The sequence below is a fragment of the Tachypleus tridentatus genome, chromosome 1 (assembly GCF_004210375.1).
Source record: "Tachypleus tridentatus isolate NWPU-2018 chromosome 1, ASM421037v1, whole genome shotgun sequence".
Classification (NCBI taxonomy): Eukaryota; Metazoa; Arthropoda; class Merostomata; order Xiphosura; family Limulidae; genus Tachypleus; species Tachypleus tridentatus.
The window spans coordinates 98,411,770-98,427,770 of NC_134825.1; the positions used below are offsets into that span (position 1 = coordinate 98,411,770).

Below are 16,001 nucleotides of genomic sequence, written 5' to 3' on the forward strand. Positions count from 1 at the left end.
AAAAGTTATTCTCAAAAAAGGCTCTACTTTCCTATTACAACACCTCACAAACATCATGAACATCTCACTAACAACTGGTTACTACCCCAACACATGGAAAAAAGTCATCATCACCTCGATTCCAAAGAAACAAACAGGACAAATCCAGATAATTCCATCCCATCAGTCTGTTAAGTTGCCTTGGCAAACTGATGGAGAAAATTATCTCAAATCATCTTCATCACTTCTGTGAAATAAATAATATCCTTCTGGAATCTCAAAATGTCTCCAGGAAAATTAGACAAACAATAGATCACCTCACACGACTCACCGAATCAAGAATCACTTAACAATGTCTCGAACTAGAGTAACAAGTGGAGAGTAGTTTTACATCCAACCAAAATAAAAGCAATCACCTTTTACAGGAAACTAAAAAGAGAAAGAAAAACTGTAGAAAAAGTAAAATTCTCACTTGGAAATATGCCCATTAACATGAGCAAACATATCACATTCCTTGGCATCTCTTTTGACACAAGACTAACATGGAAAAAACATGTTAACAACATACACTCATCAATCAGAAAATTTATTTCACATTTAATGACTCTTACCAGCAAACACTCAAACTGCTCACCAAAGACCATTATTGAAATATATAAGGCTTACATCCGTCTATTTATAGAGTATGGATGTCAAGTCACATTTCATATGTCAACTAACACACTTCAGAAAATCCAAGTACAACAAAACAAAATACTAAGAGCAGCATACAGACTACCACTATATACTCCAATAAACTATATACACCAAATCAGTAACTTACCAACTCTTAGAAACAGACTAATAGCAAACAAATACTATTCAAAGCAGAACACAGAAACAAACTTATTGCATCACTCTGTAAATTAGCCAGTGCACCAACCAAATATATTTCACCATACAACATATTTTAGCAATTACAAATCACACAACAAAGTATATAAAGGACTAACCTTATGTATATATTATGTGTTTCTTTTTCAGGTCTTGGGCACAGGACAGGTAAATTTTTCGGCACCTGTTTTGTGAAAATGGGTTTTCTTGGGGCACTCCCATTTCCCCACAGCCAAATCTTAGGCATTGGATCTTTAGATCCCATCCAAGACAACTTTATTGCCATGCCCTGAATCGGGTCATTTCACATTTATGTTCATGTTCATATTTACTTTAACATCTGCTTTTTGGGATCTGGTCTGGCTCGTTTCTCCGGTGCTACCTTTGTCTTGCTCATCAATATTATGACCAACCTCACTCTTTCACCCAAAAAAAAGAGTCAAAACACAAGAAAAACCAAAACTCCCAGCTAATTTCAATAATCTTTCACGAAGGGGGACAAAGAGGAACCACAACGTTCCTGATCACCCCAGTTGGAGAGAGAATTCTTCAGATTTCTTTCTCTCTAAATTAACCCCTGCCACGTCAGATTGAGTTTGAGTTTGTGTTTGCTCTGAACAATTGCTTGAGTTTCAGTTGCCCATGTTCAAAGGAACAACAAAAGCAGTATCTGTGAAAGGTGCGAAGGATGCTTACTGTAAAATGCATGAAACAAGCCTGCAGATGTTTAGTGAAGTGTTTCTTCTCATGAAAATTTTGTTTGTATGTCCAGTATCCAGCTGCGAATGTGAATGGAGCTTTTCTGCATTAAGACGGTTGAAGACGTGGTTAAGGTCAACTATGTCTCAGTGCTGCCTTAACCATGTAGCAGTTTGTCACACTCACAAAGATGAGGTTGACAAGATAAATATTGAAGAGCTTATGAAAGAATTAATATACAGATCATCACAAAGAAGGTGTACGTTTGGGAACATGTAGACTAGAGGACTAAATGAATCCTACTTCAATGAAAAGTATGAATAATTATGTGCTACATTGTATTGATGTGTAATTTTCAAGAGTTTGCAAAGACATTTTAATTATTTTTATCAAACAACATGAAGAGTTTTTTCAGTAGATATAAACTTATCAAGGGTAATTACTAATTTTATTAATATTTGAAAATGTAATTCATGCAATGAAAGTTATTACTAACCTTGTCAAGTATAATGGCCATCTTTTATGCTGTGCAGTGTGCAGGAATAAATTCATGTGGCAGTTAATTTGTGACACATTTGTCTTTATTCTATTAACATTTTGAAAACTGTTTAGAACACCTCACTTATACAAACCTACATGGAAACCGTGAAGTATCGTGGCAACAAGATTACTCTGTGACTGCATGTTTACAGCTTTCAGGTTCACGTAATCAGAAGTAACCAATTTGCAAATTGAACAGTCCACATAAGTGGTTGCAAAAATCATCCCCCCCATCAGGTGTAAAAAATCTACGCCCATGGTGTGATAACTGTTTAGCAAAATTTGAGAATCTTTATGAATTTAAAGACAGTACAGAACAAAAGATATCCTTGTGGCTATATATATACAGAAAGCTATTGTATGGTATACAGTGTCAACAAGTATATGTATACTATACATTTGGGTGGTTGTTAGATACACTGTTTTTTGACAGATAAGTATCAAGTATGATTATACCACACATTTGATGGATCTTTGGGTGAATTGGTATCCAACAGGTAAATATTAAGCATTTTTATAGCAGAAATTTTGGTGGTTTCAAGTACACATTTATCTAACATCTAAGTGTGTAGTGTATGTTGGTATCAAAAAGCAAAATATCTGGTATTGTTAATTAAGGAATCTTCTTGCTGGTTAGTGGTTAAGTAGATAACCTGTAGAATGTACAAGTGTATGATTTATTACTACAAGTTAATAAAACAAGATGTTTAGATTTAAGTCATCTCTGTTTTGTTTTGGCCACCCAGCCATCCTAGCAGAAGAGAAACTTGAAACTCTACTTCCTTTTCGTAATGTCTGTTTTTTTTTTTTGCTATATTCCACTCACATATGAGGGCAGATGGTCCACTCATTTTAATAGTTTAAGGTTGGTTAGTTGTCACTGCTATAAATAGAGCATCACTTGTGGTGTAGATAAACTGGTTGATAGTATTATTTTTAATAGAACTTCAGAATTTCCATACTTTCTTGAATATTTTTTTGATTGCAAATTTCATTTCAGCAAGTATTTTGAAGTCTTCCAAATGCATGATATGGTTTTTGTTTGTGTGATTGGCTAGGGCTTATTTTGTTTCTTTCCTCTTTTGAGTGTCCTTTGCATTATTTTACTCTCTGCAATAAGGAAAATTTCAAAACATACTTTCCTTCCAGTGACACTATAGCTATTTCTTGACATCCAGAGTTTTTTTACTTTTTTGCTCATTTAAGCATTGATTACACTTGCTTCAGTTCTTTATGCCTCATTTGAATCTCCTTGGTAAAATCTAATTTACAAAATTCTCTGCCAACTTCAATGCACTCTATTTAGGTACTGTATATAAGCACCTCATTCAGAAAATGTAATTACCTTTTCTCAACAAAATGTTTGGCACAGGTTTCTATACAGGAGTGTTGTGATTACTGATGTTTCTGAATCCTCCTTACTTTACAGTGGAATAATTTTATAACCTAGGATGGCAATTTGCAACAGGGATTTGGATAGCAAATTTTGATGTTACTGGCACTTACCTCTACATTTTTATAGTAAAATTGTCTATCAGATTTCCATGATTTGTATACAAGGGTCAGGTTCTTAGTTCAGGACTCTATCTCACATTAGCACCTTACGTTTCTGCAGAGTTGTTTGAGCTTTTTTTTGTCACCTGCATTGCTTAGGTCTGTGCACACATCATTATATGGATGATTGGCTAGTTCTGGCACCTTCTTATCAGGTGGCTGAACAACACAAGAGATCCATATTCTTCTTTCCAAAGCACAAAGGTGGGCTTCCTTATCCCAGCAGAGAAATCCATTCTATCTCCAACTCTGTATCTTGTCCATCTGGATGAGTGTTTTTCAACATGTGCTTAAGTTGGGTTCAACTGACTCCTATCAGGCTTTAGGCTTTTACTTACATTGTCTTCTTCTACTGCACAGATGGTTCTTTCTTTTTTGGGGGTGTCAGAATCCATCAAATCTCTCATTTCTTATTAAGTAGCAACACTGTAGATTTTGAGTGGCAGTTGAATTAGAAGAACACTACTATTGGAGTGCCAATACCACTATCTTGTCCCAAGATCCACCTGTTTACAAATGCATCTTTTCAGGGATGAGGGCCATATCTCCAAGGTTATGAGCTGTAGGGTACATGGATGAAAGACAAGCTTACCCTCCATATCAATGTTTTTTACTTCCTTGCTGAATACTGGGTAATTATTCGAGGTCTGTTTTTCTTGAAGGGGAGAATTGTCATAATACTTTCTGACAGTTCCATGGTGGTCGTCTCATATTTCTCATAAAGGGGGTACATAATCTTGAGATCTTTGTTTTTGCATTTTGTATCTTGTCTACTGGGCTTGCTCCCATCTTATCAGTGTCTTACCGTATCATGTTTCAGGAGGGATGAACTTAATTGTGGATAATTTGTTTTAGCCCAACTGCATTCTTTCAAAAGAATGGATGTTACATCATGAGGTCTTACAGTAGATTTGCTCTCAATTCAGATCTCTTGTGATTGATGCTTTTACAACTCACTGGAATTCTCAACTGCAGTTGTTTTGGTCTGTGATTCTTCATCTTTGGTCTGTTGGTAGTAGTTACATCCAGTCAGGACTGGATGGATTTATATCTGTATGCTGTTCCTCCAATTCAGACTATACTTCATTCCACTTCTTGTTGGGTTGTCTTGGTTGCACCTTATTGGCAAACTCAAACATGATTTCCTCTTTCTTGGTATCTGCAGGAATGTCCACCACCTCTCTTTACTTTTTAATCATCTCTGTTGAGATAACCTCAGTCAGACATTCCACACCCAGATATTCAAAAACTCAGTCTTGGTACTGGGAAATTTTGCCATCCTTTGCCTGATGTAAGGTTTTAACTTTTAAGGATTTTTTGCTCTAATTACCAATGTGGCATATAGGGACCAATAATTCTTCTTAATGCCAACACTGAAGTGTTGAATCTCAGCTCTCTTGTTGGGACTTGCCTAAATGATGATTACTCTTGTTCACTTCCACCTTTAATACAGGATCTAGGTTCCTGGTGAAGAGCATACCAGTTCTAGATGTTGTATGGTTTCCCCACCCTTGTACCATTTTTATCTTGTTACACACCTGTTTTTTGTGGATGATTTTTGTATAGATCATTCCTGCAATGGCCCTTCTGTCTTTTCAACATGGGATTCTAGCTGTAGTATTAGTGGATGGTAAGTATATTTTGGAAGATTGCATTTCTTTTAAACTCAAAATATAATTCCAATAACACTTGCTTCTACTGAAGCTCTCCCACTTTGCCTCCCTACTAAGATCCTGTCTAAGTCTTGAAAAAAGTGATTACATTAGATGAATGAGGTGCTCATATAGATGAGGAATGCATTGAAATTGGTGAAGAATTTTGCAAATTAGAATTTTCCAAGGGCATTCAAGTGGAGTATAAAAGACTGGAGCAATCATGATCATTGCTTAGATGGCCAAAGAAACAAACCATGGAGGTTGAAAAATATCTATAGTGTCAGTAGTGGTAAGGATTATTGAAAGTACATTTTTACTTTAGGAAAATATTAATTTGTGTGTGTCCAATATATGTGTGTTTTCTTATAGCAAAGCCATATCAGGCTATCTGCTAAGCCCACCGAGGGGAATCAAACCCCTGATTTTAGCGTTGTAAATCTGTAGACATACTACTGTACTAACGGGGGCAGTCCAATATATACTTTCCCCCATATGAACATGGGATGTTGTAAAAATTTGATTTTAAAAATCTATCAGTAATGTCTTTCCTTCTGTTGAAGTTGATTAATTGGTTGAAATGTGATTTTAAAATTATTTTTTAAAAAGTTGCTTATTCTTTTTATGAAACCAATGGCATATATGGTAGAGTTATAAGTTGTATGCCACAGCTTTCAGAAAAATATAGTAATAATGAAAACTGACCAACTTTGAAACTAATAATTCAGTCATGGACCATAGAACAGAGTTTCCCAGGAAAACGTTCTTGTCACATGTAAGGAAAATGGTCCAAAACAATAGGTAACTAGATTGAAGTAATGTAATGATAGTCCATGACCAAAAGATGCAATGTTAAAACTTTATACATGTCTCAAAATGTATGTGCAAAAAATTATGGAAATTTGTTATAAATAAATTTTACTTGACTAAAGTAATAAAAAGATGAAACAAACTACTTACTAAGATTCAAACTAAACTCAGAATACAGATATAACTTCAATGAATAACTGAATATAGTTTAAGATGCTGAGTAATTATTAATAGAGATTTTGTTATGCTACTAGAATGTAAACAAACAAAGCTATTAAAATGAAAGAGTAATATTACAAAACCTTTTTCTTCATATTGTACAGAGTTTGAATATTTTATGCTAAAATCACTTTTGAACTTTATCATGCCATTACAATTCATGCTGTCACAACCAGTCATGCAATATCCAATGACTGTGGAACTTGAAATTAACCCTGTAGTGTTGTTCCCACTGCAAAAGCTTTAGATCTTTGAAAAAAAAAAGAAGTTTTGATTATACTTAAAATATGTTATTATTTGTTACATTTCAGTTTACTAATAATGTACAAGAGGAAGACCAGTTAGAAGATTTAGAAAGTGTTTTACACAGGTATGTGATCTTTAAAACATTCTTGAACAATTAATTTGGTAAAATTTTGTTATTTCCATTTTAGAGTGAAAAATAAATCAGAATACAACTAATGTGGAAGATTATATTGCAATGAAGCATTCCAATGCCAGTTTAATTTTTGAGACATTTATGATAAAATAGTTTGCAATGTTTACTTTGTTTTATTCATGGGTTTATTATGAAGGTTTTCAAGCATTATTTGCTTCACATTTTATTGAGATAGAAGTATGTAGTTTCTAGTTTGGTGTGTCAACTGTAAGACATTTGATAAATTATTGTTACATGCTGAAGATATTAGAAATATTTTCAGCAAAGTATCTGTCATTGTCACTTCAACTAGCAGAAGTGCTTTGCAATTTTTTCAAGAACTTAGTGACATCGTATTGAACTGTTAAAATTTCAGAAATACAAAGAATGTTTGGAAGAACAATTTGTATGGTTACATACTTTGGAAAAAAGTGGCCCATTTAACTTCTTGTGAAGTTAGCAAAAGATAGAGGAAAGAGGTATTCAAAAGACAGTTAAGTTGTATTGCAAAAGCATAAAGAATGCACAATTGTAGGGATGCTTTGTTTTTTTAGATTCAAGGCAGTGATTGGAAATAAGATTTAATTAAGAACTGTGGTGGAGAATGCCATTTTAATTGTTTAGTTGAGGATGGTTTTTTAAAATATTTTTTCAAGTTTGTATAATACTATATACGTACACCCTAACAGAGTACTTGACATTATTTGGATGAAAATGGCTTCAATTGATTTAGTTCTTTATTTACATGTATGTTTATTAATGTGCTGTAAAACTTCTTTTTAAACAATAATAATAAGAGATTATGAACATAGAGCAAATGAAAGCTCCATGGAGTTTTTATGTGAATTTAACTAGTATTTGGATGGATACCAAAAATCCTACCTGGATGGGTATTTCGAGTGGGTATTTGGGTTCCTGAACATTTTCTACCACTATCAGAGCAACATTTTCTAATATGCAGAAGACAAGACAGTATGAACAATGATACCATGTGGATTATTTTGTGTGTAATCTTGTCTTTATTCTTCTTGGAAAAGCATATCTAAAGCTGCCAACAATAAAATGTTATGAATGTTTTGATAGAAAAATAAAAGAAACAGTATGTAATATAAGTATGTATGATAGATGAAAACAGTGTTAACCTTGAAACATTTTGCATTCATCATATACAGCATAGATTTACAAAGTTTAGACTATTGCATGTATTCTTGCTGTTCTGTATGAGGTTCTGAAACACCTTCAAATATCCTTCCATGTTTGATTTTTCATCAGTTAGTAAAAAGCATTGAAATTTATCAAAATATGAAGTTTCTGATCATTTCATTGATTGGATACTATTAACTTACTGATATTGGAGACTGGTAATGAAACAAAGTGATCTTTTACAATTCTCCCTGGCTGACTGTCATTAAATAATACCCACACTATGCAGGTAATATTCATATATGTGATGACAACACTTACAATGTACATATGGATGTTTGGCATCTACAGCTACCTATCATTATAACACACATTGAGGGGTTACAAGTCTGCTGAGTGTGCATGCTTTATCAGAAATTGTAGTACAGTTGATGGGCAGAGCTGACCCTATATTCTTCAATGATAAAATGTTGATTATTCTCCATTAAGATCAGTGTGAGTTTCTTACTTAAATTGCAGTGAAGTGAAACAACTCCATGGCAATGATCCCACATTCTAATACTTTGAATTATGATGAGCAGCAGCTAGTTACATTTGAAACAAGTTTAACCAGTTGTACAAAAATGTGGAACTTTTGGAAAGTCCTGTGTATTTTGATACAATAATTTACATTTACAGATCACTTGATCATCGAGTTTGAAAGTTTCCTATGAGTGATGGGCCTTATTTCTCTCCAAGAATATTGTATTACAAGATGACAGTAACCATGAATAGACTGCATGTAGTGAAGTAGTCAATAATCATTTAACAAAGGAATATTTAATGAACTATATTAATTATTATCAATGGAAGAAATAAAAGTTAGTACAATATAAGAAAATTTTGTGAGTAATTGAATGGTTGAATAACTTTATTTATATAAAAAAGTACTTGGATTATTATACACTGTTAAACTTAAAAATTAATGACTTACTGTTCAATGTTGTTGGCCTGCCACTAGAATTTAATCTGAGTCTATTATTATCTTCAACTATCATCTTCACTCTCTGTGTAATAACCTCTTTGCTTGTTTGTGATTTTGGATTAATGTTTTCTGTTAAAAATAAGTTTGTCTGCTGCTCTGTTTACATTATTTTGTTCTAATCTTAGCATAACTTATATTTAAAAACCAGTTAACAGCCATAGCAGGTAGTGACCAGGGTTTCTGGGTGTCCGATGAAATCACTAACTTCAACCCACAATTGATCATGGATAGAATGACTGGGAAAAATCCTCCCACAGATAAGAAACATAAATAATATCCCTACAGATCATACTTTACCCCCCCAGACCCCCACTTCTCAGTGTGGATTCCTGTATGTGGTGAGGGGACCTCCCAGGGAAGGTTCTGTTCTTTCAGTTCACCTCCTCTGGGATCTAAACATCCACCCACGTGTTTGCCGTGCGTGGCGACCTGTGAACGGGAGGAGAGAATCCTGGTGGCTGAGGGGTCCAACCCTAACACACCACTTTGGCCTTGAATTCCTGTAGACAGGCGGCCTTTGGGTGGCACCCCTTGGGTCAGTCGGCTGGTCCACTTGGGCTAGAGTCAACCAAGTACCAGTGTTGGAAGTTCTCAACGGGTGTTGTGGACATTGTGTCTGATGCTGGTGTTTGGGTATAGTGCTCACAAAACCCTGGCGTTGCTGCAGTGTCCTTGCATGACATTGTAGTGCATCCCTTCATAGGGCTCCATGGTGGGTGGGGTCAGTGGGTACCGAAATTTTCCTTTTTTTCTATGGATCCAATAAAAATTTAAATAAAATAGTGAATAAACAGTCAATAGGTAAACGACCATGTCTTGAAGACTGACAAACAATCTTCAACATCTCTAACACCTGTACCCCATTTTCTTATTATATTCTCTTTCAGAAAAACTTTTAGGGCAAATGTTCCCCTTTTTTATTCAGAAGAGACTAGAGGGACTTGTTGGCTCTCCAAAGTCAGTAAAGAAGCTTCAATCTGGAGAAATATTGGTTGAAACATCCACATCCCAACACAGTGAACTCCTCTTGAATTCAAAGGCAATTGGGGATGTACCTATTGAGGTTACCTCTCATGCTACTTTGAATTCATCACCAGGAGTTATTGTCGAGAGGGACTTGAAGGACGTCCCCAAGTCAGAGATTCTCGCTGGTCTCTCCACTCAAAGGAGTTTCTGCAGTGAGGTGCATCTCCACTCGCAAAGACAGAGTTACACTGTCGACAAATATCCTTGTTTTGACATTTACATCACTATGTGCACCTGCCACCATCAAGGCAGGTTATCTAATTTGCAGGGTATGGCTGTACATTCCAAATTCTCTTTGATGTTTCCAGTGTCAGAGGTTCGGCCACTCAAAGACGTCCTGTCGTGGTTCCCTGACATGTGCTCGTTGCAGTGGCAAGGACCATGATGCCTATGAGTGTCACACGAACCCACATTGTGTCAACTGCAATGGTTCTCACACTTCTACTTTCGTTCTTGCTCAAAATGGTTGGAGGAAAAAGTGGTGCAACATTTGAAAACAACCCATAATATTAGTTATCCTGAGGCTCGGAAATTGCTGTCTGCCACTCCGTCTCGGACATATGCTGCTGCACTTCGTTCCACAACTACAGTGGGAGTGCAGGCAGATCTCTCTGTGCCTCCAAGAGAATTGTTTTCAAAACAAATGAAAAGCTTTTTGACCTCCATGGTTAAAAAGGTTGATGAATCAACTTCTACACCCATCTTTGTTATTCCCATACAGTCCAACAAATCTCAAGATCCACATCCTTCGGTTTCAAATACAGGCATTTATTCTGATACATCTTTTTCTCCAACCCCACAATGCAAAACAATCATTTGTTCACATTCTCAGTCACTGGAATCCCCTTCCAACAACAAAGACCTGCCCCATCGACCCAGGGCAGGATCCATGGAGGTCGATAGACCTCCTTTGAATAAGGACAGTAAGGAAAAAAGATGTGGTCATAAACAGAAGGGTTCTCCAGCCACTTCGCCTACCCGTCATTAAAAATGGCCACCTTGATACAATGGAACTGTTGAGGTTTACGTTCTAATCTGGATGATATCAAAAGGCTGATTGCTTCCTACCATCCTGTTTGTCTTTCTTTACAAGAAACATTTCTCAAAACTGCTGATACTGTCTCCATTCGGCAGTTTTCTCTGTGCAGAAATGACAGGCTGTGTGGTGGACGAGTACATGGAGGGGTGGCACTATTGGTTGATCAGCATGTGCCCACCCTGTCTTTGTCACTCAACACACCCTTGGAGGCCGTAGCCATTCGTGTTTCCTTGGGTCATGCCATCACTGTTTGTTCTCTCCACCTGTCCCTTGGAGCAACATATGATCAATCAGATCTTGAACAGTTGCCGTCTTCATTTCTAATCCTGGGGGACTTTAATGGGCATCATCCCCTCTGGGGAAGTGCTGTTATTGATGGGAGGAGTCGCTCTGTAGAGTGTATGCTCTCTGATCACAATCTTTCTCTTTTCAATACTGGTTCTTCTACTTATTTTCTTGCACCTAGTCAGTCCTTTATTGCTATTGATCTCTCAGTTTGCTCCCCTTCATTATTTTTCCATTTTTCTTGGAGGGTTGACAATAATCCACTAGGCAGTGATCACTTTCCTATACTTTTGAGAGAGACTGGCCGTGGTCAATGCCACCCTACACGCATGCCCCGGTGGAAGCTGGATCAGGCAAACTGGTCCACTTTTACTGCTCTTGCAGAACTTGATCCTACCATCGTGAATCAGCCATCAATAGATGACTCTGTGGCAGTGGTAACTGACTGTATTATACAAGCAGCTGCTCAGTGTATTTCTAAAACCTCGACACGTTTTCCACGATATCATCATTCGTGGTAGAATCCTGCTTGCCACTTGGCACAGAAGGCTCAAAAATGGGCCTGGGATACTTTCCATAGATATCCTACACTTTCAAACCACATCGCTTTCCAATGGGCCCGTGCACATGCTAGGTAGGTAAGATGTCAAAGCTAGAAGGAATCTTGGGTAAATTTCACAGCTAGCATATCTTCTACCACCAGTTCCAAGGTCATATGGGACAGGATTCGAAAGGTCAGTGGGCACTACAATTTTGTCCCCCTCTCCATCTTACTCTCTGATAGCCAAGAGGTAGCTGATGTCTGGAGCATTGCAGATACTCTAGGTGAAAGCTTTTGCTGGGTATCTAGCACTTCTGCTTGTTCCTCCACCATCTTGGTCATCAAGACTCGGGCAGAGCGTTCACCTCTTTCCTTTCGAACTGACTGTCTTTTTGACTATAATTGTCCCTTTACACTGGTGGAACTGAAAATGGCCCTTCATCAGTCTGGCAGTACATCTGTTGGACCTGATGATGTACAATATGACATGCTGCACTATCTCTCTTCTGCGTCTCTTGATATTCTTCTAATTGTTTTTAACCGGATCTGGCAGGAGAATGTTTTTCCTGATGCCTGGTGCTGGGCTATTATCTTATCTTTCTGTAAACCTGGGAAAGATCCCAAGATTCCTTCACACTACCGTCCAATTGCTTTGACGAGCATCTCTGTAAGACCTTAGAGAGGATGGTTAATGCTCATCTTGTTTGGTTCCTTGAATCAAATAACCTCCTCTTGCTCACCCAGTGTGGGTTTCGACGACAGCATTCCACCATAGACCACCTAATTCGACTTGAAACACCAATCAGAGAAGCCTTTCTCAAACGCCAACATCTTGTTTCAATATTCTTTGACATTGAGGTATGGGATTCTGTGAGACCTCCATATATATGGGTTACATGGCCATTTATCTATGTTTATTAAAAATTTTTTAATGGAGAGGAGATTCCAAGTTTGTGCGGGTTCGACACTTTCCCGTTCTTTTGTACAGGAACTTGGGGTCCTTCAGGGCTGTATTTTGAGTGTCACACTTTTCAGTATAAAGATAAATGTCATCACTGAACAACTCCCTCTCACTGTTGCAAACGGGCTCTGTGTTGACAACTTTCACATCTCGTGTCAGTTATCGAACATGAGATATATTGAGCAGCAACTACAAACTGCCTTTAATCGTGTACTGAAGTGGACTATGGCAAACGGCTTTAATTTTTCTCTCTCTAAAACCATTTGCATGCACTTTTGCTGCCAACGGGGTATTAACCCTGATCCTGAACTTCATATCGGTGAAGTTTTGCTGCTTGTGGTCCCTAAGACAAAGTTCTTGGGGCTTATCTTTGACCATAAGCTGACCTTTATACCACACATCAAGCAGCTACATATCAATATGTACAAGAGCACTGAACATCCTCCGTGTTCTCTCTTCCATCACTTGGGGAGCAGATCAATGTTCTGTGCTAAAGATATATTGTGCTCTTATTTGATTGAAACTTGACTATAAATCATTGGTCTATGGCTCTGGGACCTTGGCCTTTAAGATGCTGGACCCCATTCATCATCAAGGACTTTGGCTCTGCACTGTGGATTTCCGCACCTACCCAGTTCAAAGCTTATACATAGTCTCATGAACCTTCTTTGCACCTCTGCCATTTGCAACTATCTTTACTATATTCTTCGAAACTTCATTCCTTACTAAAGCATCCCAAGTGGGGTTGTGTTTTCTTTCCTCGATGGGCCATACTTTTTCAGAACAGGTGATCTGTCATTGCTCCTTTTGGCCTTCATATTCAGGTGCAGTTCGATGAATTGGGTCTGTCCTTCAATAATATTGCTGTATCCACTGGATAGCCCATCCCCCCATGGCTTATTACAGTCCCCCAATGTGACCTTTAAGTCATCTGAAAAAGGCAGATACTCCCGATTGGAAGTACTGTCTTTTATTTACTGAACATCTTTCGAACAACCTTTCTATTCCAATTTATACAGATGGTTCAAAATCAAGTGACTCTGTGGGCTCTGCCATGGTTTGTTGCTGGTTGGTGGTTGCACGTAGAATCACCTCTACAGCTTCTGTTTTCACTGCTGAACTGTCATATCTCTTGCCCTGGATCACATTGAAGCTCAGCAGTACTCCAACTGCACTATTTATACTGATTCCCTTAATTTTCTGCTGGCCTTGGAATTACTTCACGTTGGCTCACACCTTGTACTCACTGATATTCAAAACCGACTGGCCCATTTCTTATTAACATCTACTTCTTTCCAGTTTTTCTTGGTACCAGGCCACATTGGTATTTGAGGGAATGCAATTGAAGACATGGCAGCTAAATCTATCTGCTCAGGCACTATCACCACTGTGCCTATTCCGTACATGGACTATGGTCCTGTATTCAAGGCTCGGCTCCGTGCCAGCTGGCAGTCCACTTGGAGTGAGCAACGTGACAACAAGCTTTTTTAAATAAAACCCTATATTGGGCTTTGGCCATCTAGCTTCCGTAAGGTTAGGAAGGAGGAAGTTGTTCTAACTAGACTACACATTGGTCACAGTTTTTTAACTCATTGTTTTCTTTTATCTGGAACTGATGCACCAGTGTGTGGTTTGTGTAACACTCAAATCACTGTTAGCCACACTTTACTTTCCTGCCATCGTTATGACTCTCAACAACGGCACTACATGTTCTGTAGTGTTTAAACATGTTCTGTTCCAGGGTTTGTCTGTAACATTGGACAGTGTTATTGATGATGGTGACACTGTCCACCTTGATAAAGTTTTTAGTTTTGTAATGGGCATTAATCTTTTTATCCTCATTTTAGTGTTTGATATTTATTCATTACACCTTTTTTAATTGTGGTTCCCATTTCAGTCTCAATCTCTCTAGTTCAATTTGACATTGTAAGATGGCCAGAACATTAAATAACTCGACACCAGGACTGGAAAGGCCAACTTCAGGTGACTAACGCTGCTGTTTGAAGTATTCGTTTGAACTACCTGTTAGTCATCCTGGCGAGTTGTTATTACACTTTTGCTGCATGTCATTTAACACTTTTATTACTCTACCTTTTAGTACTGGCCATAATGACACAAAACCTGGAACCAGGACTGGAAAGACTAACTTCAGGTGACTGACAGTAGTTCTTGTACTTACCTGTTAGTCTTCCTGGCGAGTTATGATCATTACCATTTTGCTAGAGAAAGTCCTTTACAACTTCTCTTACTCTGCTTTCTCTCTTAACATTGTAGACTAGGTGTCAACATTGATTTTATACTTTTTCTGTTTTTCAATGATGTTTTGTTTTACCTTCATTCCCTTTTATGCATTTTACCATATTTAATTTATTTTTACCTTTTTACTGGACGTTTGGCGCAGATAGCCTAGCTGCTTTGTCTTTTCAATTCTTAGCTCTGTTTGGTATCTTATTGTTAACAATGGTTAGTAATATAAAAACAGATTTAAGTAGAACTGTAATTAAGGTTTCCTTTCATGAATCTCTGTAAGATAAGGACCTAAGGGAAAAGTGGATTTTTGCCATTAGGTATGATGAATGTGCAATTTTTGAAATAAGTCAGTAATTTATAAGCAATATGAACTAAGTGAGAGCACTAGCCCTTGCCTTAAGCCTAAGAGTAATTTGTTTCAACAGACATCTTGATCTTTTCATGATAATGAAGTATGAAAATTGACTTCTAGTAACATTTTTATTTTGTTTAAACTTACACTTTTATACATAATTAGATATTTTGATTCACTGAATATTACATAATGCTCTTGATGAAGAATGTTTCTATAATGACAATTTAATTGTTTTTGTTTATTCATTCGACTTTACAGTTATTTAAAGTGTTATTTCCTGTTAATTTTCATAATCCGGCTGTGACAGGGAAAGCCTTATAATTTCTGTAACCTCATTAGTTGATAGTAAACATATCACTGATTATATTTGTCATAAACAGTCTACAAGTTGATCGTGTGTATGTTTGGAACTTTTCAAGTAGGAAACTTTCAAGGAAACTGTCAGTGGTGCAAGACATTTGAAGCTTTGGATCACATCATCAATTTTTAAGCAATCTAAGAATGATTACTGAAATCTATCAACAAACTGACTTCATTTGGCAATATTTTCATATCAAGTTTGAACTTGCCAAATATAAACAAAAGTAAATAATTGCATGAAGTGGTTGTTAAAATAATACAAGTTCTTTTAAA

At 36.9% G+C, this 16,001-nt stretch overlaps 1 protein-coding gene across 4 annotated transcripts in view; it reads left to right on the forward strand.

Moving 5' to 3' along the window:
- Nucleotides 1-16,001, forward strand: part of LOC143256706 (small ribosomal subunit protein mS27) — a 63,594-nt gene that overhangs the window by 11,750 nt on the left and 35,843 nt on the right. For all 4 annotated transcript variants that reach the window (XM_076514287.1, XM_076514316.1, XM_076514308.1 and 1 more), the window contains one exon: nucleotides 6,638-6,696. In XM_076514287.1, the coding sequence (XP_076370402.1) occupies nucleotides 6,638-6,696 (59 nt within the window). The remainder of the gene's footprint in view (nucleotides 1-6,637; nucleotides 6,697-16,001) is intronic.